At 46.8% G+C, this 27,897-nt stretch overlaps 3 protein-coding genes across 3 annotated transcripts; all 3 read right to left on the bottom strand.

Annotated features, from left to right (window-relative positions):
- Positions 1-1,790: 1,790 nt before the first annotated feature.
- Positions 1,791-5,300, bottom strand: LOC137898909 (uncharacterized). The gene is given in 6 exon segments (XM_068742966.1): positions 1,791-2,937; positions 3,827-3,910; positions 3,913-3,969; positions 4,718-4,972; positions 5,060-5,209; positions 5,274-5,300. Coding segments are annotated over 6 exon segments (633 nt in total). The 3' UTR covers positions 1,791-2,877.
- Positions 5,301-9,501: 4,201 nt separating this feature from the next.
- tcf15 (transcription factor 15) lies at positions 9,502-10,728 on the bottom strand. Its single transcript, XM_068746842.1, has 2 exons — positions 10,080-10,728; positions 9,502-9,772 (listed from the first exon to the last, which is right to left on the bottom strand). The coding sequence occupies exons 1-2, from the start codon at positions 10,557-10,559 to the stop codon at positions 9,707-9,709; spliced, it is 546 nt and encodes a 181-aa protein (XP_068602943.1). The 5' UTR covers positions 10,560-10,728; the 3' UTR covers positions 9,502-9,706.
- A 12,038-nt stretch (positions 10,729-22,766) lies between these two features.
- Positions 22,767-27,255, bottom strand: scrt2 (scratch family zinc finger 2). Its single transcript, XM_068749247.1, has 2 exons — positions 26,715-27,255; positions 22,767-23,557 (listed from the first exon to the last, which is right to left on the bottom strand). Exons 1-2 carry the CDS (start codon positions 26,896-26,898, stop codon positions 22,767-22,769), a joined length of 975 nt encoding a protein of 324 aa, XP_068605348.1. The 5' UTR covers positions 26,899-27,255.
- Positions 27,256-27,897: the final 642 nt, after the last annotated feature.

Here is a 27,897-nt window from a genome sequence, read left to right as displayed (position 1 = left end):
GGTCAGGAGGCGCCTTGAATCCTCCGGACGACGAGTACGGAGACGATTAACCTCACGGTCCAATTTAACTCCTCAGGCGCGGTGACGTCAGAAGCGGTGCGTCTCGTTCCACACCGAGGAAGCCGCCGCTGACTTGAAACGATGCGCGTCCTGCACGTTAATTAATAATAATTAAAAAAAAAGGCGCACGCAAACTGAAGAAACGCGCAAAAAAAGAACGCGCAAGAAAAAACGCAGAAACAAGCTCAGAGCGGAAGCCAGAAGGAAAGTGAAAGGAAAAATGCCTCCATCCTTCCTGCCTTTAATTTGACTTTTGCGCGTGTGGCGTCGGGCATATGGGGCCAAACGAAATGTCGCCAACAACGCCACTTCAGGACTCCCAACCTAAAGATCTATTTTGTGTTCCTTCGGTTCCCGGCTCGTTTTAGCAGGTCTCCCACCCACAGGTCCGCTCACAGTGAAAACCAGCACGGCACTCAATAATTCAAAATATTTATTTAACACTCTAAAAACAAAAGAAAAGGAGAGACAAGACAGCGACAGTCTACGGCCAACCCGCCTTTGACGGGGAAAACGCGAAGACAGGGACGGGGGAAGGGAAGCACCTATATACGCCCCCCCCCCCAATCAGTGGCAAATGGGCCACAGGTGCTCCCTCCCATGCCTGCCTAATTACATCCCATCCGGTTACACGCGCATTGAGTAATCGTGTTACACGCACACGCACACGCACACACACACACACACACACACACACACACCTCCACTCTGACATAATTTCACTCGTCGTTTTTGCGTTCAAACATAAAAGACATCCGGACTTTCTTGGTTTGGGTTCTTCATTCATTTATTCAATTACCTTCTGAACCCGCGATCCGTTACCGGGTCGTTACCGGGTCGTGCTGGAGCCTATCCCAGCAGTAAACGAGGGGCGAGGCACACCCTGGACAAGCCGCCAGTTTATCGCAGGGCCACACACACACACACGCGCGCGCACACACACACACACGCACACACACACACGCAATTTAGTGTAATCAAATCTCAGGCCAGAAAAGAAGACGAAGGTTCTTCCGTAATGCGGAGACCAGATTCCCGTAATCCGCGTTGCGGTGACTGATTGTGAAAGTGTTTCTGCTGAGTCCACATAATCCGACCACGTTCATGTGATGCGGAATGTTTGTGGGGCAGAAACGATTCCCAGATCCTGTTTCTGTTCCTGTTTCAGTAAAGACTTTGATGTGGAAGTCCAGAACAGGTTCAGTAATTTGCTCCAGATCAGAGAGTACAGGACCTCTGATCTGAGGCTTCGCTTATTGAGCGTTAAAGCTTGTCCTCTTTTATCTATCCTTAAATCAGAAAGATATTTGAAGGCGTTTTGTATATTACTTATACTTCATTATTACACGGTTACGCTTTGTAAACTCAACTCCACTACATTTTAAAACTTAAAGACATTCATGTAAAGAAGTCCGGTAGAACCAGGAGTTCTTTACTTTGCCAGGAACAGTTTGTTATTCTTCCGTGACACGGTCCAAGATGGGAAAGAGAGACGTTCCAGAACATTTTGGCCAAATAGAAACTTCTGAGAGATAATTCACTCTCAAAATACAAACTACAAACAACAAGAGAACATTATTCTGTTCTTTCCGAAGCATCTGAGAACAGAAGTCCCTTCTCATCTGAATTCAAAGTCTTTTATTGACTGGTTCTGGTTCTGGATCGGATTTTCACTTCCCGTTAACGCGAGGCCGGGCTCGGGTTCGGTGATCCAGTGCGCCATCTTGTGGCTGTAAATGTTATTGTGGATGCAAAACCATGACACCAAAGCATCTTTCATCGCGAGATAGACTTTCAAACAACTTTATCATAGAGACATTAAAGAAACGTGACAAAATGTTTGTGCGAAGAGGAAACAAAACACGGATAACTAGACCTCTGCCGAGCCAGAGACGGGGACTCACGAGTCCAACTCGAGTCCTTGTTTTCAGGGACTCACGAGTCCAACTCGAGCCCCTGTTTTTAGGGACTCACGAGTCCAACTCGAGTCCTTGTTTTCAGGGACTCACGAGTCCAACTCGAGCCCCTGTTTTTAGGCACTCGCGAGTCCAACACAAGTCCCTGTTTTCAGGGACTCGCGAGTCCAACTCGAGTCCCTGTTTTTAGGGACTCGCGAGTCCAACACAAGTCCCTGTTTTCAGGGACTCACGAGTCCAACTCGAGCCCCTGTTTTTAGGGACTCACGCGCTAAAGACTCGAGACTTGACTTGGACTCGTGGTTTGGGACGCGTGAACAACGTGAGTTCTAATCGAGCGCAGCTCTCTTCCAATCGATCTTTATTTGTTTTTTTCAGATTGCAGTGCAAAGACGCGCCAGCAGGTGGTGATGTGCGCGCACTTTACATGCACCTGTTGACTCGAGACCGGATCACGTGGGTTTTTATCTGGGTCTGAGACGTCAGCTCTGATAGGATGCTTCCTCGATCACGTGACTCACAGACAGGAAGTAGCTCTAGTTGTAGTTCCTACTTGAAAACAACAAGGTAAACAAGGCAGTCGATTCTTCGCGTGGATTTACAGTGAAATGAATTTAAATATGCTGAAATCTGAACTCCAAATGTTAGTGACATATCATTAGACAGAGGAAACGCGTGCAGCAATGTGATATACGAGTTATTACGATTCAGCTGCTCCAGACAGCGGCGTGTCTGGTACAAAAAGCCCCATATTGTCTCTTCCTGTTTTGTACTTTCATGTTGAATAAACAGGAAACAGGAAACGGAGCCACACTTGACTGGAAATGATCCAAAAAATATTGATTAAAAACATGCAAATAAAGGAGGATTCGTGCGTTCAGGTTCATGGTCTCCTTCTGGGTCAGCTCCACCACTTGCGCTGCCGTCGCCTTGACGACCTGGAGCGCACCGCTCGGATGACCTGAACCAACAGAGACACAAAACGGCGAAGAGCCAATCAGAAACTAGAAGGGCGTCGACCTGAGATCTCTGCGATGGTAAAAGGTTACAAGTAGAGAAGCGAGAGAAAAGGGATGCGGAAGCAGGGACGGTCCTCGCCTACGGCCTGCAACTCGGCGAGGAGGCGGCGCAACGCTTCGCAGACGTGACTCGATTCGAGCTCATCTGGGGGAAATCACACGCACGACTCGCTTAACGGCCTCAAGTCAAAGGCAAACCCACGTTTTTAGCACGTCGGTGTGGATTATTGGTCTGCAGGATTAGGAAGAAACGACCAGGGCAGAAGCTCATCGTCAGCTGGTAGTTGTGTGTTTATAGGCCTGTTTCTACAGTAGCACGTTTTAATCCAACAGATTATATTGTGGATCGACACAGGAATAAAAGAATACCTGGATAAAGCGTTTAATCTGGACCGGACGCTAACTCTGAAGTCTGATAATTGATCCATCTCTGGCTTCTGTAGAAACCGCGTCGCTAGTTGAACAGGAACATTTAGACAAAAGATTTCTCTAAATCGAAAGCCACAAAGAAATCCAAGCGAGAAAGACAGAAAAGAGCTCGCCAGTGGGCGTGGCTGGAAACGCCATGATGAGCTCAGCGTTGAAAAGTGAGCAGGAATATTATGGGGGCGGGTTTAAATGAAAACATTAAAGACAAATGAGAAGGATCCAAATCTACAGTTAATTTAGTCGACATTATCGTACGAAATAATCACATTTAAAGCATCAAGATTCTGACGACAGATAAAATCAAACAAATGCAAAAAAAAAAGAACTGGAATAAAAACAATTTGAGAAATTCCTCATCTCCATTCCGGACGCCGCATCTAAAAGCAAATAAAGTTTGATTACCCAAATGCTGATTAGCGATAAAGCGATTTTGGCCACGCCCACTGCAGAATATCTTAAAAGGGCCCAAACAGGCGGCAGGTCTCCCCCCGGAGCGTGGCGGGTCGCGTTCGGCGCTGCGGTCCGGTGAACTTGACCCAAACACACTAAAATAAGAGACAAGAACAGGAGAAGTCAAGGTGGAAACGAGATAAACGCGGCTCGCTTATATTCACAGCTGAGTTCCTGCATTCGATTTAAACACAGAAACGTCACTGTGGATGAAAGGCGTGCGTGAAGGTTAAAGGTCGTATAGTCATCACGACTCTCTCCGGATCAATCCCCCCCCCCTTTTTGTCCACCTACGTTGTACATATAATGTGTCTTTTTAATGTATTGTTATTTTGCGTAATTTTATATTCATTTTATTGGTATTTTTAAATGTCGATGATTTATGTATGAAGGACTTTAAACGGAAACGAGACCGCAAGGGCTTTTTTGAAATGCTCCTCTTAGACAGGATGTTTGACTGTACTTGTACTGTAATACATGCTACTGTGGGACTGTACTTGTACTGTAATACATGCTACTGTGGGACTGTACTTGTACTGTAATACATGCTACTGTGTGACTGTACTTGTACTGTAATACATGCTACTGTGGGACTGTACTTGTACTGTAATACATGCTACTGTGGGACTGTACTTGTACTGTAATACATGCTACTGTGTGACTGTACTTGTACTCTAACATTCTATCTAATAAATATATTCATCTCAAAGCGAGTGAACCTAAAAACAGGCTTTTTGCACATCTTAAAACGACACAATTCCTCGATTCTGAGGATTCGAAGCAACAAATCACTTCCGGTTCTGCGTCTATGCGTTTCTGATGCGCAACATTTCGGATCTTTACATCTGCGGAGGTGTCCGACGGTTCGGCCCGCTTGACCCGAAGCTCACCGCTGACGAGCAGGTCCACTCTGCCCTTCCGGTTCCGACCTCCGACGTGGGCGGTGACGAAACACTCGTAGCCGCCCGAGTCTTCGGGCGTCACGTTGCGCAGGAGGAGGCTCTGATCCGCCCCGAAGGCGGCCGGCCGGCCGAAGCCGAAGAGCTGCGTGACGTTGTCGCCTCTGGCTCGCCGGATAATCCCGCGTTTCCTGCTCAGCTGATCAGAGCATCAACCGGAAGTTCTTATCGCGGTATTTTAATCGGCGTCGTTTCAGATCCCAAGAGCGCGAAAGGCTCCTCTCACCTTGTTCCACGTCACCGACAGGTAATCCGCGCTGCCCGTGACGAAATCTGGACACTTCAGCGTGACGTCATCGCCGCAGCCCGCGCGAGTCTCCGCCAGACTCCGGGCCGCAGAAAGCAGCAGCAGCAGCAGCAGCGGAGACAGACACACCTGCGGGGATAAACGACTCTAAACGGCGTCGGGTTCGATCCTTAGTAAGAGATGCACGACTCACCTTGATGAGGAAGACCTTCCGTGTCATCTCCTCGTCTTCATCAGTCCTCTGGCTGAACGGCAGCTCTTAGCTTTCGGGTTCCCTGAAGTGAGGTCACGGTTTCCTGTAAAAAAAAAAATAGAAAAAAGGATGAGAGTACCAGAAGAAACCAGGCCACCATGTGGTCCCTGAACGCACCTTCTGTGCAACGGGTCCACAGAAAGTGTGACATCAAACGCACACGCAGACACGCACACGCAGACACACGAACGTGGGCACCCGGCTCATCCTGTTGTTTTCATCGCAGGGAATTCCCCATTGTCTTCCTGCACCGTGCTGCTCTTGTTGACAAAGGAGGCCGATATATGGTTATTAATAGCCCAAGAACTTCATGGAAAAGGGAAGAGCGAGGACTCCAACATCTGCATTTTAACAATAACCTCATTCATCGGCAGCCGGCAACGGCCAACGCCGGCGTTTTCAGTTTACAACAGGCGCCGTCTACTGCTGCATCTCACGAAACATCAGAAAAGGCGTCACGTTTATGCACAAGTCAAAGGAAACGGTTGTTTGTTAGCGTGGATGTAAGTCGGAGCACATGTGTGTGTTTGACTCCGGCTGTGCGCGCCGTAATTACAGGGTGTTGCACGCCACAGCCAATCCCAGAGGTTGTTAGCGCGCCCAGCTGCGAGCGGCGGCCTCCCTGTTTCGCTCTTTTGCCTCTGATTGAGGAAATCCTCTGACTTGTTTGCTCCATTTGCTGAAGTGAAACGTCCCAATGGTTCCGCCGGCGTCCCTCAGGTCCCGCCATGAAGACCTGCTCATGTTTACTGGGCTTTGACAGATATATGGCCCTTTGATGGACCGTAACGGCACCAGCGTTTCAGAGCTGATGGATCCTATCAAGTTTTAGTTTATTATAAAAGTTTATTGTTGTCGGGAGGAAAATCTGTGAAAGTGGTTCTTTGGAAAAACATCCAGCAACACTCCGCGGATCCTCTCGGCCCACACAGGATCGTTAGAATCAGACGAGGAGGGAGTTTTTTGTGCACCAAGGAAGCTTAAAAACATCGAATGGGATGCTAGTGCTAGCTATGCTTGCGCTAAAGAATAACATACACAAACAGGATCTGTAAAACAACAACAATGTTCAGATTTCTGTCAGCTTTAAAAACTGATTCTTGTCACAGTTTCTTATATATTGTCACCGTAGCAACCACGATAAGGAGCTCCTTAAATTGTATAAAAATCCATCCAATAACTAAATCATTGCATTGCAGGTAAGTCCTCTTTAGCACTTTCATTTTCTTTATTGATTCCATGACTTCTTGACTTTTGGGCCTTGCCTGTTTTTTTAAATGTATTTTTTATTTTGTATAATTTCCCCTCGCCAGCTCTCCTCACGTACCATCCTCTTCGCTGCCCAGCCCTTCATCATCCTCCCTCCGTCTGAAGGCCCTGCCAAACTCTCTGGTGCATGAAAACAAATGTTCTTGTATGTAAGAAGAAGAAGAAGAGGAAGAAGAGCCCCCCCCCCCCCCCCCCCCCCAGACAGATCTCCCCCTCCTCCTCCTTGGAGGAAGTTCGGTAAAGAGGGGTCTCTGAGCCACCATTAATATCTTTGACATGCAGGTGCAGCGAGGGGCTGCCTCTCAATCCAGACGCTGAAAGACTGGGAGAGCAATGGCTAAAATGTTAGCTTCAATGCTAACGAGCGCTCTGGCTAAAACCACAAAACACCAAAGCAGGAGCGTTTAAAAAAGTCCCTAAAGGGAGGATTACTCGAATCATCCGTTCCGTGATGACATTTGTTCCACGAGGCCGTTTCACTCGCGCTAACCTTCTTGCCTTTGGTTGAAGTTTAAGTGGCTTTCCTGGCATGGCTGTGATTCCGTGGAAGGTTAGCGCCCATCTGGGAATCAGGACTGCACTTCCCAGATGATGTTAAAAAAAACAACACCCCCTCTTCACATCCTTCCTGTTTCTGCATCGTCTATTCTATCCGAGTTTGTTTTTGTTGCCTTTTTGGTGAGGCAAGAAAAACGGGCACGTTTGAGCCGTCACAGCCGTGATTGGTGCTTCGGGATCGTCGCCGGGTGGCTTCGTCTGTGGGTTTGTTTGGATCGGTGACTGTTGCACGGCAACGGGAAGCAGCCGAGGTTCATTATTCCATCAGTTTCTGAGTTACCTTGAGATCCCTTTATTGAACTCATATCGTCTGACTGATTGACTTTCTGATTGAAATCAAACGCACTGAGATCCATCTACTCAAGGTCAATAAAGCGCCGCCGCGAGACTGGCAAAGGTCATGCAACACATTTAAGTTGGCGTCATGCCGGCATCCGATCAGTTCCTGAGCCCGCAGGACGGGAGGAAGCATCTCGCGCTACTTAGGTTTAATATTTATTAAAACTAAGTGTCTGTTCAGACTTAATCCTCCAAAGAGAAGACGCAGCGTTGGACGAAAAGATGATTACACAGAGGCTCGGAAAATGAAGGTCGATCATCTCAGGTCACAAAACCTCCAGGAGGAGGCGGAGCTTCGAATTCTCCCTGCGCATAATCTCTTTTGGGATTCAGAGATGTGAGGATCAGAGGAAGAGGAGCCGTAAACCTTTACCTTGTCCCCCAGGTGTGTCCTCGCCTGTCAGACATGTTAGACAGACCCCCATAACTCGACTGCTCCCCCCCACCCCCCCCGGATCTCCTCTGATGGTCTCTGCCATCAATTTGTTACCCGTCATCTTAAAACACAAAAAATCTTCTTCCAACCTTGTTGAAAGCTCACTATTTGGTTCCCTCGCTCGGCCGACACAGCTGGAGAGCTGCACATCTGGGTCCCGGCGCCGGATGATGTCAGGGCTGGCGCTGACCCAAAGCGCGACGCACAGAGAGTTCTACAGCGGGGTCGACGGCGTCTTGTTTTCCCTTCCTGTGCCTCTGTGACATCTTCCTGCCGAGATGGGGGGGGGGACCTCGGGGAGCCATTTGGGGAGGCCCGGAGCCGGTGCACGGAGGACTTAGCACAGCAAATTCCAATTAGTCTGACAGAGCAGGTGGGGGATTTGTAGAGTGATCCGGATACCCATCTGGATACAAACATCTGGATTTTCCCATTTACTTATAAATATAGGCTCTTTCCAAGTGTCATATATTGTAAAATACTTATATTAAACTAATATTAAATTCACTCACCAAACATCTCACTCATAAAGGGGTCCGATAGGAACCATCATGAAAAATGATCGATCAGATCCAGAATGAGGGCAGGAACAAATATTACATTTTAACATTAAACTCATTTATGGATTCAAGAATCTGTTAAAAATACACAAACTCTGATTCACGTTTACTTTTCATGGTTGGTGTGTAAAGACACCAAGAACAATCTAGAACCTTCTGGTGCTGATCCAGATCACCATGCCGACGGTGTAGACCCAGTTAGGAGGGGAACGAGCAGCTTGGCGGAGGTCTGCGCTCTCCCAGTGCTTTTCTCGTTTCCGACATTCCCGGAGACGAATCCGCTCCACAAACAGCGTCGGAGCCGAGTCGGGAATGGGAACGCGTTAGTGTAACCGCGAGTCTCATGATAAACCTCACGATTACGCCTCGGAAAGGCTTCGCTGCCGCGCTCCGCCGTGACCTTTGACCTCTCACCCCATCGGGCCCACAACAGTGATTTATCCCTCCGACATACCAACAGCTGTGTTGGGGGCTCCTAGCAGAGTGTGGACTACTATTTGCCGTGACTAATCGATAGCAGACTTCAAAAAACACCAATCGTGAGAGTTGGGGGGGGGGGGGGGGGGGCGGCCATTGACACCAGAAACCCGGAACCTTTGCTTGAGCTCTGCAGGCTTCAGAAACAACATCGTGGCAACGTTACAGGAAAACGATGAAAGTCTGTGTGCGATCCGGCGTCAGGAATAAATCCACAACGGGTTAAAGTTTTTTGCTCATGATCGACGCAGTCAGCGAGCATTTAAGAGCATTTAAGAAAAACGGTTTATAAGAGCTGCGGCCATTTTCCAAAACGTTACTTCATGTTCTAAAATGCCGCCCAAGTTATAAATATTTTTAACGCTTTGGCCATTTAATTAGTGAATTTAATTTCACAGCATTCAGTGATTAGAATCTGAACTACATTTTTAAATGCCGACGACAAATGCAATGTTTTGTTTTGTTTGTTTTTTACAAAGAAGGGGAAATCAGGAAACTTTGATAAAATATATTTTATTTAAAACTTCGCGGAAAAGGGACCAGAATTCACAAGTTTCAAACAAATGCGCGGCATCTCTGAAAGTCTTAGTTTAAATTCTCAGTCAAGTATAAATAGTGTCTCTGGCGCCGTCCTTTGATCCAGCATTAGTGCGCATTTGTGCGCTCGAGTCGTGCGTAACACCAGCTTCGACTCTTCCCTGAGAAAGTCCGAGTATTTCCAGGTTGCTCCTCTTTCAGCGTCTCATTCGCAGCGGGCCCAGCCCCCCCCGCGTTCTGAAAAAGTCTTTGCCCTCCTTGATCTGCGGGAAAAGAGGAAAAGTCTCAGACACGAAAACACAACAGAGTTAGGATTCAGTTCGGGGTCAGCTTTAGATCCTTTTGCGCGCAGCGCGTAAAGCTCCTTTTGCGCGCACACTTGAATACAGAATAGTGGAGCGGACGCTGAGTTGGAGCAGACTTTTCCAAAACCACAATCAATGCCGCGCAGGATAACGCTCCTGCGCTCTTGAGCGTAAAATATGTTATCCCGACGTTTTGCACATCACGTGCGCGTTTTAATCTGCGTGTAATTTAATCCGATTAGACATACAGTAAAATCGAATTTACCCCTTTTCTCTGGCTGCTCAGACAGAAGGTGCAAATGCTCCGCGGCTGCTGCGCCCCGCTCTCTCCTTGCGCATGACGAACCGCGCCGAGACAAGGCTGCCCGTCGTCGCCGGCGTCCCCGAGGAGGAGCACGTTGGCCAGATGGGAGATGTAGCTGGACGCCAGGCGGAGGGTTTCCACTTTGGAGAGTTTCCTGTCCACCGGGTCGGTGGGAATGAGAGTCCGGAGCGCGCCGAACGCGCCGTTGACGCTCTGCGTCCTGCCTCTCTCCCTGGCGTTGGCCGCGCTCCTCTCTTTCAGGATCGCCCCGGACTCTCCGTCTGGTTGGCGTGAAATCCTCCTTCGCTTTTCGGTGGAGCCGCAGAAACTCTGCTCCGAGCTGCCGTCGCTTCCACTGCGGCTTTCATCATCCTCGGACGTGATCGTGAAATCGGAATAAATCAAACGGGTCGCCACGGGCCGAAGCATGGCGAAGGTCATACTGGGGGAGGGGGGGGAAAGGGGGACCAGTCCCGGATCCGGATCGCGTCTGAGCTCAGACTGAGAACCGAATCATTGACCTACATCCCCTTATGATGACACGGAGCGCCGCGCAGAGCCGCTGATGGACCGGAGACCGTTTGAAGGACGGACCCCGACTACCGGTCAGAGCTGGAGGGGCGGAGCCGAGCAGCGTCACAATACTGGCTAGATTAGACTCTGAGATTACAGATTAAACATTCAGGCGTCCACTTTAGAGTCAAACCAAAAATGACGCGTAAAACCAAGTAACGGTGCGCAAATATCGTGCGTAAAGCATGGAAATTAAACAATCCACCTTTTGAAATGAACTCGTTGTTCATGGCAGTCAAGACTATTTCATTATCATTACTTCAGTCATTCTAAATATGGTCAAACTATTTAATAATAATAATAAAAAAACATAAAAAAAAGATTTATCTCCTGCATTTTAATTCTTAGGAGCTTCTTCAGCCCACACAGATAAAATATAACATAAATAATAATATACAGCCTATAGAACCCAAACGTATACTTAAATGCAGTACTCGAGTAATTAGTTAAATTCTACCACTGGAATGTAAGGAACAATACTAAATAAATTAAAATAAAAAGAGTCTTTTATCCTCATGGAAAGTAACTTTTGCTTTCTCTATAGTGCAGCCTTGGTTCTCAAGGCGACGCACTTCCCTCTGCAGGTGTTTGGAACTTTTGCTGCATCCGTATGCAAATCCTTTAGTCTGTCCGTGTCGAACATTTCCAATGGAAATGATCAAGTCAAATGCAAGAAGTTCTACGATTTGAATATCTGCTCCGGGAGGGCACAGCGAAACTCAAAAGACGAGCAGGAGTCGATCATCCTGCCGTGACGTCACCGTGTTGAGCCAAGTCAGAAGTGGGAGTCACCAGACACAGCAGATGATGAGGAAGGTTTATTTTATTGAGATGTTTTCCTCCTGAGGAAAACAAGCACTTATATATTTATATAACATAATATAATATACAGTATAACCTATTTAATAGTGCATAATCGCCATTAGCTAAAGCAGGTTTGGCTGAAGTACAACATCTAGTTCCCTAAGAGTATTAACATTTGCATTTAATACACAATATGTTTTTTTTTACTCCCACTAAGCAGGATTCCGCTGGAGTCCGCTCCTCCTCCCCGGGGGCAGGAGAGCAGTGACTGAAGAGGAGGCGCAGAGGAGGCAGCAAAGAGCAGTGACTCAGAAACCGCCTCCGCTCGTCGGTTTGTTGGATGCAGGACGCAGGATTATGCAATAAATATAGATTTCCATGGAACATTTATGAAACGGATCAAATCAGATCTGGCACAAACGACACGCCTGCAGCCGACAGCAGTCTGAGGGAAGCCGCCAGAGACTCCAGTTGTAAAAAAGCATTCAAAAAAACATATCCTCGTGTTCTTCAGTACTCGGTACACGTCTTTATTTTTCTGGAGTAATATGACAGGACATCAAAACACTCAAAAGGGCCAATCACAAAGAATCCAGAATATATCACAAGCTCATTTCTTAAGAGGGCACAGAGGAACAGTCTGAGAACTGGCAAGGCCCCAATTCATCCAAGAAAGAAACTTCCTCCTCTGAGCTCCTTAAGTCCCCTTGATCGGTTTAAATCCTCAAAGATAGAGCATAAAGAAGCAAACATGGAAACCACTCCGTGCAGGAACAGGTGCAATATCTGGGTTTTTTCACACCGGGTGTTGCATGTCAAAAGAAAGAAGAAAAGAAGAAAAGAACCCCCTTTGAGGATACGGTTACTTCCAGATAGCGAGCGAGCCGCAGGAAGTCTCCTCACACGTGACGATTCAGAGGAGAAATGTAGAGTCCTTTAGGGCCGGTCGGGGGGGGGGGGGGGCTCAGCTCAGAGCTCCAACCGGGAAGGAGATGCAGTAGGAGAGGCCTGCGATGCGTCGTTGGCTTGTATTATTCTGGAAATGCACATTTCCTTCCTCCAAGTGATGAAACAGACTTTAATAAGAACCAGCCTGAAAGCACCAGCAGGCCGTCTACCAACGCCGTCCACCAACGGCGTCCACCAACGGCGTCCACCAACGGCGTCTACCAACGCCGTCTGCCAACGGCGTCCACCAACGGCGTCCACCAACGCCATCCACCAACGGCGTCTACCAACGGCGTCCACCAACGGCGTCTACCAACGCCGTCTACCAACGCCGTCTGCCAATGCCGTCTACCAACGCCGTCCACCAACGCAGCGCGACAAACCACTGCCCTGATGCTCAGCATGATTTCAGAAGGAGCGAGAGTTCTCCGAATTCCTGCAGCAACATGTGCAGTAAATGCATCAGCAAATTCCCCCCCCCCTTCTCAAGGAAAGGAAGATTAAAATAGATACACGACATGAAGAAGACAAACTTTCAGAGTCACTCCGGAACCATCTTCCCACCAGGAAATAAGATTAAAAGGCACGTTTATTCATCACGGCCGAGAGCAAAGGCTGCGGTTAAACTTCTTCTTCATAGAGATAGTTTACATTTGATCTGATTGAACTTCAGGGAAGAGAGAGAACGCTTTGGTAAATCTTTATAAACGGATTCTCTTTCGGTAATAAATAAAAACAGCACGAGGTGCTGCTCATTTCTGGAGACGAATCAAACGCTTGCAACACGAAGGCGTTACCGTTACCGTTTAATTTCACCCTGCCATAACAGCTTGAGCTTGTTTAAAGATGACACTTAAACTTATAGAACCTACTTTAAAAATAAATAAAAGTTATATCGTACTTCTTTAATTAACACTTTCAAACTAAAAAAAGTCTTGTTGAATTAAAGAGTAATGTCTCCCTCTGCTGGTAAATCCGGACTCCTACAGTCACCGGATGCAGCAGGAGAGTCTTGACTGCATCCGGTACGTTTTAAGGTCTGAAACGTTTGACTTTATCAGCTTGGCTGGGACGGACGGCCTGTTCAGTCTCTGATAGGCCGCGAACCTGTGACATCCTCCAAAAGAACAGTCGTCATTTCCACCTTTTCTGCCTTTGATCCAGAGCACATCAATGGGAGGAACATTCAAATCTGCCGTCTGCTAGAAAAATACAATAAAATACAAAACACAGACTGAGATGTGAGATAATTTGTAGGATGTTTTTCAGAATTAGAAAGACTCTTAAGTACGGACACATTTGAGCGGATTAAAAGTCTGATCCGAATAAAAATGCTTCATGTACACACCCAAATCGGATTAGCCTGACCAAATCAAACTCAATCCGATCGAGAGGGGTGGTTTATACCGATTGATGATCCGATCAGGGCGCATGAAAACACTTATTCCGATGTTTCGGTACAAACCGTCCTTACTGCGCATGTCTGTGACGTCAGCCACACGCGCTTCTGTTATTCCCGGAAGCGAGTTGAAGCAGAGCGGGCGAAAGACGGAACCGATCAATATCTGAGACAAACACGTTACCGGAGATATTAAAGGAGGAACGTAACAGCGCAAACGGGGAAAACGCGTGAAATAACGCCGACGTTTCAAGCGGAAAAGCGCGGAGGGATATTTTGTTTACAACGGAAGTCGCTGCGGCTTCTTCTTCTACTATTTCCGGTATATTTGGTATAAATTGCGCATGTCAAAAATACACTTTTCCGACCGAAAGCGTGACGCATGAACACGCAAGTCCCAATCGGATCAATATTTTTTAGGGTCCATGAACACAGTGCATCCGCTCCTAATTTAACTCCGAACTCTGATCGGATTAAATCAAAGTTTTTTCATGTAAACGTCAGAACTTGTAGAATGAGAACAATCACAAGATAGAAAAAAAATAAAGTTTTGTTTTTAATATAAAATGTTAATATAAAGTATTAAAAACGATCACAGGATTACCTTCACGGTCTCCATCAGACTCTGAACCTTCAGCTCATCCAGCACCAGGGCGGAGGGATCGGCCTGATGACGACGTTCACCGGGATGACGTGAACCTCCGCGTGAATCGACCTGCTGTCACGAGTGGACATTATAACGTGGAACGATGAGCGCCACAGACCGACTGAGGTAAAACCGATTAACTTATCAGTAGTGCGACGTTTCACTCCCTCAATTGAAGCAGGTGGGCGGAGGACGCAGGTTAAAGAAAGATTTCTATTGGTCTGCGCTCCTGTCAATCACAAACGTGGAACGCCCACTCCTCAAATGTTTGTTTTGTGTAATGTAAGAAGTTAAAATTGTCGAATTTTCAATGCTAGTATTTACTAAATGTCAGTATAATTAGAAGTAGAGTGTTTTTTTTCTGTCATACTATGAGGCGGAAGGTTTAGCGGCCTTAAAGCCTCCATTGTGTAAACCTTTGTCAGCCCCTTTTTCCAGATCCAGATAATAATGTGTCCCTCAATCGTATCATCATCATTAAGAGACATGATTTATAAAAATATATATACCAAAAACCTGGATCCATACTATCAGCTGGATAAGCCTCAAAATCTAATCAGATGTTCCCCTCGGGCCCCCAAACGATCATCAGAAGCCGTTCCAGAAATCCTTGAGTTATCCCGCTGACAAACAAACAATGGCACAATCACTTGTTTTCCAGCTCTCACTGGCAGAGGTAATTATTTCTTCCTCTAGATATCCAGCCGTTTTCTCAAACCTCTTATCCTGTGCAGAGGGTTTGCATATTTAACGAAGATGTCTGCGTGCAAAGTGAAATAAAGCACCGCTATTGCTTAAATCGGGAAATATTTCACGCGAGTGAAGCATGTGGTGTGTGATCCGTAGTTCTTCTTCTGAGTTTCCTGAAATAAAACCCCAATTTAGGAAATCCTAAAAGACTTCTATGATTTGGGATTTGAGCAGGATGGAGACATAACATTTATGTCAACACCATTTACAGATATGCGACGGAGGAACCTTTTTTTTGCGTGTGTGTGTTTAGACGTATTTTGCTGCTGCGCTCTGAGACCCCGGACAAAATGTAATGTCGCAGAATATTCTCTCTATTACGGTTTAAAGATCTGCTTTTTTAATATGACAATTCCATGGCCAAGCTGTTTCCAATGGAAACGTTCTGACTATCGGTCGGTGTTGGGTGATGTCGACGGGTGCGTTGCGTAGGCCTCCTCCTTCAAAGTGAAGTGCTCGGGCATCGTCTATATTCTTGCAGGGATTTCAAAGAGCCAGCCTGGTTGCTGTGGTTACTAAAGGGATGCCTGGACCCGTATCTTTGCACAGGTAAGTGAAGAGCTTCAAAGATTCTGTGGCAGTGGCGCGGAAAGAGAATTATCGTTGTTTTCTCCAAAACCGCAAATTTTAATGAGACTATTAAAAATGATTTCTTGGACAGGAGCAGCAGGCCATTATATAGAATAATTACAAATCCTTTGAACGACAATGGCAGCTCCTTTCATGTTGAGTAATCGGTCACACGGGGTTCTGTTGCCACGCGAAGGAGGCCTATATATGGTATGTAATTAAGAGTACTTTATATGTATTGCGTAATTGAGTTAGTTGCTGGAGTTCGATGTTTTGCATACCCCCCCCCCCCAATCCCTTTATACAACGTCAGATTTGAGTTGTTTCTCTGCTGTCAATCAAAATCTGCTTCAAGCTGCCCAAACAAACCCCCGTAGGAAGAGCAGAGACTGACTTTCAGCGCGTACGGAGATCATCTCCAGCGCTGAAGTGCACTTGGAGTCCCACAACCCTCCGCGTGACCCCCCCGCGTGACCCCCCGCGTGACCCCCCCCGCGTGAGGGCTGCATTCTAGTCACTAACGCGTCTCAATTACTGAGATTAAGTTCGTCCCGCAGGTGCAGCACGAGGTCACCAAAGAGCGGTTCCTACATGATGATTTGCTGTTAATTTTAGATTTCACTCCCCGTGGGATTGTCACGTAGGAAGCAGCCGGAGAAAATGACCTGCCAGCTTCCCGACGTGGGAGCGAGCTATATTTATATCTTCTGTCCTTTTTTTTTAAACACGTTGACATGCTTTTAAAGTGCTAATTATTCTGCCGGCGATGCTCAGTCTTCAAACTATAGCTTTGTGACGGATGTGAAATGGCGGCACAGCAGTGAGCGTCGCTGATTTGTTGATTATTCACCGGCGCCGCAGAAACCTTTGAAATGAATTCCTGTGCTATTCCCTTTGAGCACGGCTGCCCAGAACATTTTCTCTCTTTAATGATCAGCCCTGGAATGAATTTGCTCACCCAAGTGAGAGGAAGTGGAGCTTTTATTAAGGTGCGGATTAAGATTTCGACCTTCTCTCAGCTCATTAGCTTCACCATAAAGCCATAAGCAGAAAAAAACATTTGTATTATTTTACTGCTCAAGGTAAACTATGAGTGTAGAAACGCTCATTAGTAATCTAATCAACCTTTAATGACTCGCCTTGTCGCTGCGTGTATCGTATATATGAAGGGAAAGAACGGAGCTATTTAAGGAACGCCCTTCTTGACTTCTGCTTGAGCGCTGATGACAAGTTGGATATCTCAGATGCATGAAAATGCGATTTTGACGTGACTTCAAAAAGAGAAGCATACGGATGAGGTGGACCCGCTGCCAGCAGAGAGACGAGGAAGCAGATGGGTTTCTACGCAAACAGCACAGACATCAAGAACACCGAGCTAAAGAGCTTGGCAGTCTCACTTGATGAAACAGTGAGGAATGGAGGCGTTTTTAATGAGCATCTCTCCTGTGATGGAGAATGTGAAAAGACAAACTGTTAGCTCTTAAAGGGGCCCTCACAGTTGTCTGGCCCACAGTTGTCTGTTTTTAAAACAGCTTTGTTTTAAAAATTATTTTAAAAACGAAGCCGTTTTTAAAATAATTTCATTTTAAAGATCATTTGAATGGAACTTTGTGGGTTAATGCTGGAAGCAGCAATCGGAAACTGTTGGATTTTCCAGTTGAAGTCTGTAGTAATTTATTTTTATTTTTATTTGTATTGTTAATTATCGATGATTTATATACTAAGGACTTTCAACGGAAACAAGACCGTAAGGGCTTTTTTGAAATGCTCCTCTAAGACAGGATGTTTGACTGTACTTGTAATTTAACATTCTATCTAATAAATATATTCATCATCATCATCATCATCATCATCATCATCATCATCATCAAGTCAAGCCGCTGTTGTCGACAGCAAATTGCTTGTCGGCGTTTGCGCGTTTGTTTATGCCGATGAGCCAGCAGATGGCGCCACAGGAAGGGTCAAATGGAAGGGCAGCACCTGTTGAAGTGTGAAGCGAGTCATGTTCTCCTTGTGGTAAGGATGAGATGCTGTTTTCTTTCACCTGTGACCAGAGAGACACGAGTTGAACCAAAACGTGTTTTTTTTTTTTTAACGTGATTTTGCACGATGAATCCAAACTTTTATATCCATTCCTGCACGTGGAACGGAAACGGGCTGCAGTTTAATACAGAGTATCCATCCTGCAACGCTGTTGTGGTTGATGAAACAAATAATCTGCAGGTCATTTGCAAAATGAATCAATTGAATGCCAAGTAACTGCAGAACATGCCGACGCCCGAGGCGACGCAACCGAATCCTTCGTTCCTGGCCCAGGAATAAAAAATAGACAGAAATCTAAGCCTTTATTGTTGCTCTCTTTTTTGTCATTTTAGCAAAATAGCTAATTTGTCAGTTTTATAGCAAGACAAGTCCAAGTGTAGTTTCGTCATGGTCGCCCCCTCACCCCGTTCTATTTCCTCTCAGACGATGCTTTCCTCAGGTCAGTTTCTTTGAAGTGTGAGTGCAGCACGCTCAATCTTGCAGGCTTGTTATCAATTATTTACCAGATTTGGGTCTGAGTGTGTGCGGCTGCCTGTAGAGCGTTGCAGGGATGTGCATGAAGGGTCACGCTATACCCCTGCCCGCCTGCATGCCGCTCATCCAGCGCCACCATGGCTAATGTATAATAGAATTCCACTCATCCTCATTTTATACTCCGTTGCCGTGTAATGAAATCAGTTATTTACTTTCATCACAAAATGTGATCAGAGGAAGCGCCTGCCAGGGCTAAAGTCTGCGTGGTGCCGCGTCCTGAGAATCAACGCTTGGTGTTGAGCTCGTCGTTGGATGTTTATCTAGTTACCCCCCCCCCCCAGAAACATAACTCGAACGGTGTAACAGCAGCAGTAGAAATCACTGCTTTCCCACACCAGGAGAGGAGAATGAGGCAAAGCGTGCCGCTCCTGAGTCGCCTGCTGTCTCATTATTCTGCCGCTGTGCTGCTGGAGGACACTGAAGGACAGAAGCGATTGAATTCAAGTGCTGCATATTCCCTGGAAACCAATCAAGAAAAGCCCCGGAATAATAATCCCTGTCCGCTGCCATGATTCAGTTTTATTTTTTGCCATATTTTCCTCTTGGCTTTTGAGTCACTCAGAGTAGTTTCAGCATAAAATCAATGTTCCATTAAAATGTAATGACCAGAAAGGCCTTAATAGAGGCGGAACAGATGCCTGTGCGCTTCTGTTTAAAGCTGACTTCTCAGGAAGTCTTATTCAAAGCTGCGCCGGCACGCTCGGGTCCTCTGGACCGCTCTGGCTCGCAGCTGCTGTGGGAAAACAAAAGGATACGGGCCCGATAGATCGCTCAAACATTGACAGAAGAGGCTGCAGCCGATCGCACATGACTATAATTATTCACTGCTAATGTTGACTCGGGGCTATCCCAAACAGAATCCAGATTCTCAACATGTTTCCTAAAGAGATTCGGATGAAAGCTGAACAAATCGGCGTGTCTGGAAAACTAAACCCGATTTCGCTGTTTTAAAAGAAAGAACAATGGGCCGGTGGCTTCCTTGTGCTATTGTGTTTATTAACGTTATCATTGCTATTGTTGTCATTGTTAATCGTAGCAGAACAAGAGAAATCAAAAACATCCCTCAGCAATCATGGCTTAAGTTTCTTCATCTCAGCTGGGGGGGGGGGGGGGGGGCGAGAGTGAGAGAGAGGAAAATCAGAATCAGTTTTTTTTTTCTTTGAGGACCATATGGAAGGTTTTGAGCAGCCGACCATATGTTGAAGGCTTTTGTCATGGAAATCATACTTTTTTGGCACTTTTTCATTGCGCAGCCAAGCCGGGCACATAAATAAAAGAACAGGAAAAAGGAATCATACAGAACATGGTCAAATCGTTGAGAGTACACAGAGTTTGATGTTTGTCTTTGCAACTTACAACAGATAGCCGTTTAACCCAGACACTCCCTGATTCGCGTCGCCACCCAGACTGAAATCGGTACCTGCATTTGTCTTTTCTGATTTTGTTTTGTTCATAAAAAAAAACAAAAAAAAACGGACAACATGAATAGAAAAAAGAGAATTAAATGTCTACATGCATTGTCATATTATTGCTGTGATATATTTACAAATGTATTTACAAACTCATCAAAGAGGAACAATGTTTCCCTACGTGTAAATATTTAGGAGGTGAGACTCAAACTGCGCCTCCCTGGCGCCGAGGACAATCTGTGCTCCTGCCGGGTTTCAGATACAATCCTGCAGCGTGTTTTTAATGATCCCTTTGCTTTCATCTACATCTCTAAAGCCCCCAGGTTTAGCAACGCGTCTCTGCTTGCGTGTTACGGAAGGTAGGCGCGCAAAAGAATCCACGGGAAGTCAAGATTTCTGGATTTGTGTTAATCAAGAGAAGCTTCTGGGCGCTGACCGGTTTAGCATGTTTTTTTATTCCTTTATTTGTTCTTGTAGGGTCGGGCTCAGCCTTTCCACCCCATCCGTTTGGAATATGCAAATTTAGCTGACGGCGCATTTGCCGGCTGGTGCTTGACCTTCCCCTTGGAGGTCGCTCACCGACTCCATCACGCTCCCTATCTGCAGTCTGTCTACAAACACCTGTTATCCTCCCACACTCCACCAATCCCACTTAAAGGCGGTTGGGATGGGATAAGGGGGGGGGGGGGGCATTACAGCATCAGAATAATGATAATAAAAAAAAAAAAAACCTCTCATAAGAGAGTTCACGTCAAGATCCGTTCATTAGTGCTGATTGAGACGCGTCTCCGTCCATCAGGAGGAACCTCGGCTTCACTGAGCGGTCGACGCTCCGAATTAGATTTTATCCAACATGTCAGTGAACCAAATGAGATAATCCGGTCGCCTCAAATGTATCGTAGCCATGCAGGAGGGTCAAAGCTGCCTTTCAGCCGCCGGACTGGCTTCGTTTTGTCTTCCCAGCAAATTTTATTTTTGAAAGAGATGGATAAAAACCACACGATCAATGAAAAAAAAACACCCTTTTCAACGGAATTAACACTTAAACTGTAGCAGAGCTGAACGCTTCCAGCGCTAATCTTAGCACACGCGTCGTTATCATTATTGCTTTTACACCTTTCAAAGCGCCGCGTTTGTTACGCCCACGTTATTTGGCGCTCTAATTTTAACAAGCAGACGTTTTACATTTTCACGTCGACGTGTGTCCGACGATCGATTTTCTGATGCCTGAGATCTAACGACAAAAAAGGGGCCGAACTCTCCGTAGCAGTGGGCTTTTGGCAAACAGCAACATGGAGATTATTTTAGCCTTTAGGATATTTTTCTTTCCTTTTATTGCCCCCAAGCGACTGAAAACAGGACGGGTGTGATTGTTATACGTGTCAATTGCTTTTTCGGTATAGTTATTGCCTTAAAAACAAAAATAACTCTGCATTCACTTGTTTTGAGGTATCCTAGCATCCTAGCCTAGCATCCTAGCCTAGCATCCTGTACATTGTTCCCCTTTAAAACAAAAAACTAAGTCCCGTGGACTCTCTACAGTTTTCATGCATATAAACATTTTCTTTGATGATCAGCAGCGTCTTACAAGGTCAATGGAAGTTCTTCTTTTCCTTTTTAATTCAAAACAATAAATAAACACATGATCATTAACGAATAAGCGAGTCTTCAATAAATACACAAAAATAAGGTCGATAAATAAATAAATAAATAAATAGGTCAATAAATAATGTATTTACATGATAAATAGATGGTATGCATCTCAACTGTGGGCGGGAGCTTTGAGCGACACACAAAACAAACGGAATAATTTGACTGTCACTTTTGTAACTGAGGGTGTTTCACGCTGAGGTAATACTGGTGGAGGGGTGCGCCTCAAACACTGGGTGGAGGCCGCCGGGCGATGCACCGCCAAGGCAGCAGCGTCTCTACAAGCCACCGTGGTGGAGGAAGAACAACAAGTTTTCATTGCTATAGACAGTCAGCCGCAACATGGCACTTAGATCATTTGGTGCGGATCCCAGTGGTTTTGTCCTTCAGGGTGAGACTGAGTCCGAGTGGAAACCTGTTCAACAGGCCTGCTAAACAGTTTAAAATCACTGCTCTGGCAGAATTCAATTGAATGACCTACGGCCTATAGCTTATTAAATATTTTTTTTGAATACCCACAGTTACAAAGATGCTTTTTTGATCAACAAGGGATAATAAGCACAAAAAAATAAATTTAGAAAAATCAAATAGAAAAATAACATCCGTTTAATTGAAACATTGGCGTGAAAAAAGGGATCTGTCTTTTTAACTTTGAAAATGATCTCCCTTTTCCCCCCCCCTTTTTTGCAAATACTGTCATAGTTCACATTTTCATAAAAAGTTCATGTTGGCAGTTGCAAAAGAATTCAATTCTTAGCAAATAAAAAGCAGCATAAAAATACAAGAGGTCATTTTGTCTCTAAAAAAAACAAACACTGTTAGTCCTTTTTCTGTTTTTTTTTCTCGTTACTATTTGCTATAAAATATCAGGAATCTAAATATTATTACTATTGATATCAATATCATTATAGTCATTGATAAAAATTCACATGCCAGGCCTCATATATAATTGTGTGTATAAGTGTACACGCGTGCGTACATGAATGTGTTTGCGTGTGTGTGTGTCTGTTTCCATGAGCCCACATCCATGGGAGCACACGTTTTGCCTAAATGTGTACAACTAGAATCTACAGTCTGTATTGGGGGGGGGGGGGGGCAGGTTTTTTTTGATTGTATGTTTGTCTGTGGACGATTAGCTACTGTGCAGGGAAATAATCCAGCATCTTTTGAAATGGTCTTCGCCATAATCGTTAGTTTCTTCAAAATATTGCTTTCTAAAAAAAGGGAAGAAAAAAGGCATGGAGGGCAGAGTGATCAGGGTTATTGGTTGTGAACCTTCAGCCGGGGAGGGGGGGGGTTCAAAAATTTTGCTTTCCGCGCGGTTACTTTTCTGATCCAGAGTCGTCTTCGTCTGCGGAACCCTTGAAGCACGCTGACTCGTAGTGCTTGTTCAGGTAGGACTTGAGAGCGAAGGTCTTATTGCAGCGCTTGCATCTGTAGTGCTTGAAGGCAGAGTGTGTTTGCATGTGGGCGCGGAGGTTTGAACGGTCGGCGAAGGCTTTGCCACAGTGTGCGCAGGCAAAGGGCTTCTCCCCCGTGTGCGAGCGCATGTGACCTTGAAGCAGCCACGGCCGGCTGAAGGCCTTGCTGCACACGTCGCACTTGTGCTTGAGGTCGTGGGTGAGGATGTGCATGGCCAACGCCGGCATGGACACGTACACTTTGTTGCAGTTGGGACACTTGCGGGCCATCTTGCTGTCCAGGCTGCGGTGCGTCTGCTTGTGTCTGCTGAGGTTGGAGGAAGTGGCGTACGTCTTACCGCACTCGTTACAGGAGTGGCGTGCGCCGGCTCCCCTCTCCTGAGCGTTGGCGCTGCTGCTTCTCGAACCCTCTCCGTGACTCTCGTCATCTCCCTTCCGCCTTGAGCGACCGTCGGAGATGAAGAAGGCGTCCATGCTGTAACCTTCGGCCAAGGCCTCCGATTCGCCGCTGTAGAAGCCGCTGGCCGTCATGCCAGACTGGGGGCTGTCGGGATGCTTCAGGTCGGGGTCGCAGTACTCCCCGCCGCTGCTCACCTGGGTGTAGAGCGGATCCGACACCGGCGACGCCAGCTTGTGCTCCATCTTCTTCTCCTCTTGGTACGCAGACGGCGTGATGTAATCCTGGATGTAGCCTGAGTAGGAGAGACACACACGCAGACACAGTTGGCCAGAGGCTGTGATGGATGAGGGCGCGGTGACACACCGGTGATGACATCATTATCACCGCTGCGGAGGATTGCAGTTTGGACTGAGTGGCGGCACAGGCCTGATTGCATTTACTCCAGAATGCAAAGCCTTTCTGCACAAATTCATGGAGCGTGACGCGCTCAACTGCAAGAAGGAAGATTGGGATTTGACAGTGAGGATGAGAACTAGATAATAGTTCATCAGTGACGTCTCCTGCGTGAGGAGATGCGTAATGCATGGCCTTTAAAATAAAGTAGTAATGCTCTGTGACCTTTATTCAACTCTAAACCTTCAATCCAGCGGTTCTAATTAAAGCAACTTGCAATATTTAACTTTGTTCCTTTAAAAAAAAAAAAGACAAAATAAAAATCAATTCTGTGAGAATTCTCTCCCGTCTTCTTATTCTGGACCGGTGGAACTTTGTTACATGGCTGCTCACATTCCGTTGGATTTCACGCTACTCCTTGATACAGGTTCAAACACAATACCAGCAATAACACAAAAGCACCACAAGTGATTTAATTCCTCCCAACTTTCCCCCGAGCTTGATTTCGGGGAGCTGCATTTTAATTGGCATCATTCATACCTTTCATTTCCCTGCGAAGCAGCCCAGCGCCAGAGGAGCTAAAAGGCTTGTTGGCAGCTAAATGCATCCACACAGAACTCCATATATCTGCCGTGAATCTCAGCAGCTTGGAGAAAAAAAAAAAACATTCATTTTACCTCCAAGGTTGATGTTCTAGAATCTGAGGGCAAATGCATGATGCGGTGAAATTCCCGTCCTGAGACAAACGGTGCCTTGCTGCAGAAAGGAAGCCCTTCTAAGCTCTACGTACAGCAAGCAGTGGGGATGAGCTATTGACTGATCGGAATGAAGTTCAACGTTTGGAACTGATCAATAGCCTATCGTATGTGGAACAGTGCAGCTGCGAGGACAATCGGGGGCTGCAGAAGATGCAGAAATCGCACTTGGAGCGAATCAAGTATCCGCAACACACGATGAGTCCTGACTATGTTAGACATGGCATCACGCACATTGTTTGTGTAGTGGAGGGGGGGGGGGCGGGGGGGCGGGGGGGTCACCTGTCTGCAGCGTCGAGCTCGCTGAAGTACCGTCAAGAAACCGTCCATTAAGGAATCAGTTTAAGTGCCCCCTCGCTATAGCGTCTCCATTCCCAGGGGTTTCTGTCAAAGACTTGACGCCCGGGGGGGGCAGGGGGGGCACATGGCCTGTGCACGCATGACTGTGCTGCACTGTACGGGTTCTATTGGTTGCAGAGATGGAGAGAGTGCACACGCATTCTGTCAAAGAAAGAGACAATCCCAAGAAACAGAATCTATTTCTGTTGAAGTTGATCGAATGCAGCTTTAACAGCCGCATCCACCGGTTTTACAGCCCCCCCCCCCCCCCGCCAGCCTGAATATGTCAGCCGGGCTTCTACATGCAGCAAGACTTCCATTCTTGTTCTTCTTTTTAAACAAACCGTACCGTGCCGGTGTGAGCAGAGGCTTTTACCATCGGCCAAGGTCGGAGGCGGCGCTCGCCATTTAGGTCTGGAGCTGCATCAGCCTTTCCGGCTCATGGAGTCGTTTCTCTAATGCAAAGTAAGCATGTAATTAATGGACCCTCTCAGCCACCCCTCTTTGTTGTTCGACAGACACTCAAGTCAAATGTCTCCTCAATGAGGGGGGGGAGAATCTGCTGGCGCGGCAGGAGTGCAAACGCTCGGTATTTCATCCGTGGTGATTTCTTTTATTTAGCAGCGCCTTTATTTTGGAAGATTCCTTTGTTTTCAATGAAACAACAATCCTGTGCATTGTTCTTCTTTTCTGCTTTTCGTTATTATGCTTATTTTGCATTGTGTAAAAATTTTTTTATATATAGATTCTTTAAAAGTAACAACAATCATTTAACAAATATTTTCTTGGAATAATTCCAAGATGAAAATCCTACAGCAGAAAGTCTAAATATCATCACATAAGTCAAAGCTATGCCTGCTAAATATAGTCTCTCTTTATTTCCGTGTTTAATTTGACTGTTCATTTTGACAGTTTGCATGACTTCTGGCCGCCTGAGGCCACTTGGAAATCGTTGAGTCTCGTCTTTGGCACGGCCGAATAACAGGTGGGCGTCGTCACGGCGTCCAGCTGCGGTCTGCGAGGCCTCCCTCGCCGTGAAAATATCCTGACAAATCATAACAAAGACACGCATGGCCTTCTGAACGCGGCTACAAAATGGAAGCGGCGAGTTTAAAGCCGACTGAGAGTGAAGGTCGCCTCCCTGCTCCGACCGGAGCTCGTCTGCTGACCACACGCGCCCTTCTTCGTGTCTACTGTACGACCTCCGCCACGGGATCGGGCCTTGCTGCTGCCCCGAGCATTTCTGACTCCTTTTTATTTAGTCTTTTATTTTCTCCTGCCCTTTGCTGCTCTGTACGGTGTGTTGTCGATGTCTCTTGTGGGGGGGACGATGGGCCTGCACGGGCTGAAACTCTAAACCCCTGCTAGTTCTCAAATGCCCGGAAGGAAGAGAAAGATGTAGTGGAGCGATGGGGGGGTGGGGCGATTCTGCGTGCTCCATTTGGATGGGAAGAGGGGGGCCAGGGAAGATCGGCCCATGATGGGAACTCAAGGACAATAACGGCTAAGGACAAACGTACCATCTGATGCTCATCTCCTATGAATGTCTGAGTCCGAGATAATCAGCAGGAAGCTCCACGCGGGATTGGGACGGTTTCACGAATACGTAACCGCCGCCTCTCCTGGTCGTACACGCGTTTCTCTCCGTATTTACATAAGCTAATCCGTGACTGTGACCTGAATTGTGTCTGTCCTTCACTGGAGTAAAAAAAAAAAAAGCAAAAGTCTGGGAGCGGGGTGATGGGGGTGGGGTGCCTCTGGAGGGGATTATAAAATCTGCTGGCTGCGTGTAACATCTCACACTAATTTACACACCACGAGCATGCTATTGGCCAAAGCACAAGAAAACCTCGCTTGATGGGGGAAAAAACAAAAGCGGATGAGATCCGTGCTGAACCTCAGGCACGCCGAAACGGAAACGGAGCGGTGCACGAGCAAGAGAGTGGAGGCATGTTAACTCACCATTCTCACTGAGACGAACCCCGAGACTCGTCGCCGAGTCCGTGACGGAGCGTGCAAACGTGAACGAGTCGTCCGGCTGCTGGTGGTGGTGGTGGTGGTGGTGGTGGTGGTGGTTCGAGGTGGCCGCATTGGACGAAGAGAAATCATCAAGCTTGATCTTCTTCACCAAAAATGAGCGGGGCATGTTTCAATGGATAAAAACACAGAGCTGAGAAAAATGCATGAGAGAAAAGAAAAAGAAAAAGAGCCTCTGAGGAAGCGCGAGCGGCGGCGACTTGACGGTAATCCTTCCGGTTAATGTAAAGTGTAAAAAAAAAAAAAAAAAAAGATAAATAAGAAAATGAAAACCAGCGGAGAAACGAGCCCGACGACGATGCTGCGTGACGCTCTCTGGCTCCCCCAGCTTCACCCTGAAAAATGAAAAAAATAAAAGATCCCGTTCAGCACTGGATAGCTCCTGTGATGCAGCAGGCTTAAGGGACCAGTGAGGACGAGGAGAGACGGAGGGAGACAGACAGAGAGAGGAGGGAGAGAGAGAGAGAGAGAGAGAGAGAGAGAGAGAGAGAGAGAGACTGTCAGACTAGCTGAGATCAGCAATCACGCCAGCCTTTATATGGGGCAGAGGCAGCGGAAGATCAGGTGGTGCTGCGAAATGGAGCTGCTTAGCTTTAATCCATCAAATGTCCCCGGGGACACACATCAAATTACTACTGAACCGTCTGTGCATTCGCACACAGACAGAGGAGAAAGAACACAGCCAGGCCCCCGCTGCTGCTCCCCCCCCCCCCCCCCCCCTCTCACCCCGCTTATGCTCCATGCTCGGAGGAGGAGTAAAGAGAGGAGGGCAGACAATGGAGATGTGGATGAGAGCACACTCGGTGTCCTGTCCCCCCCATTGTTTTCAGATGAAGTGGCACAGTTGATGTTTGCCTCGCTCCTGTCGTCTCAGACCGCCTCAGATCTTTTGCGTCCCTTCGCCGCCCTGCTGAGAGCCCTCATCCAGTACAGGAACGGTTCTGGACCCGTTCTCTGGATTCCACCACTGCTTGGCTCGCCGCCTCCCCCATTTCCGCTGCACAGATGTGCGTCCCGCCATGCGTGGCAGTGAATTATCTGATTGATTAATCACATTTGATTTTTTTTTATTAGGGTGAAATCTACAATTAGATCCGTGCTTTGCTAA

Source organism: Brachionichthys hirsutus, chromosome 2, assembly GCF_040956055.1.
Source record: "Brachionichthys hirsutus isolate HB-005 chromosome 2, CSIRO-AGI_Bhir_v1, whole genome shotgun sequence".
Classification (NCBI taxonomy): Eukaryota; Metazoa; Chordata; class Actinopteri; order Lophiiformes; family Brachionichthyidae; genus Brachionichthys; species Brachionichthys hirsutus.
Note: the sequence above shows the minus strand (reverse complement) of the source record. Positions and strands in the feature narration are given on the sequence as shown.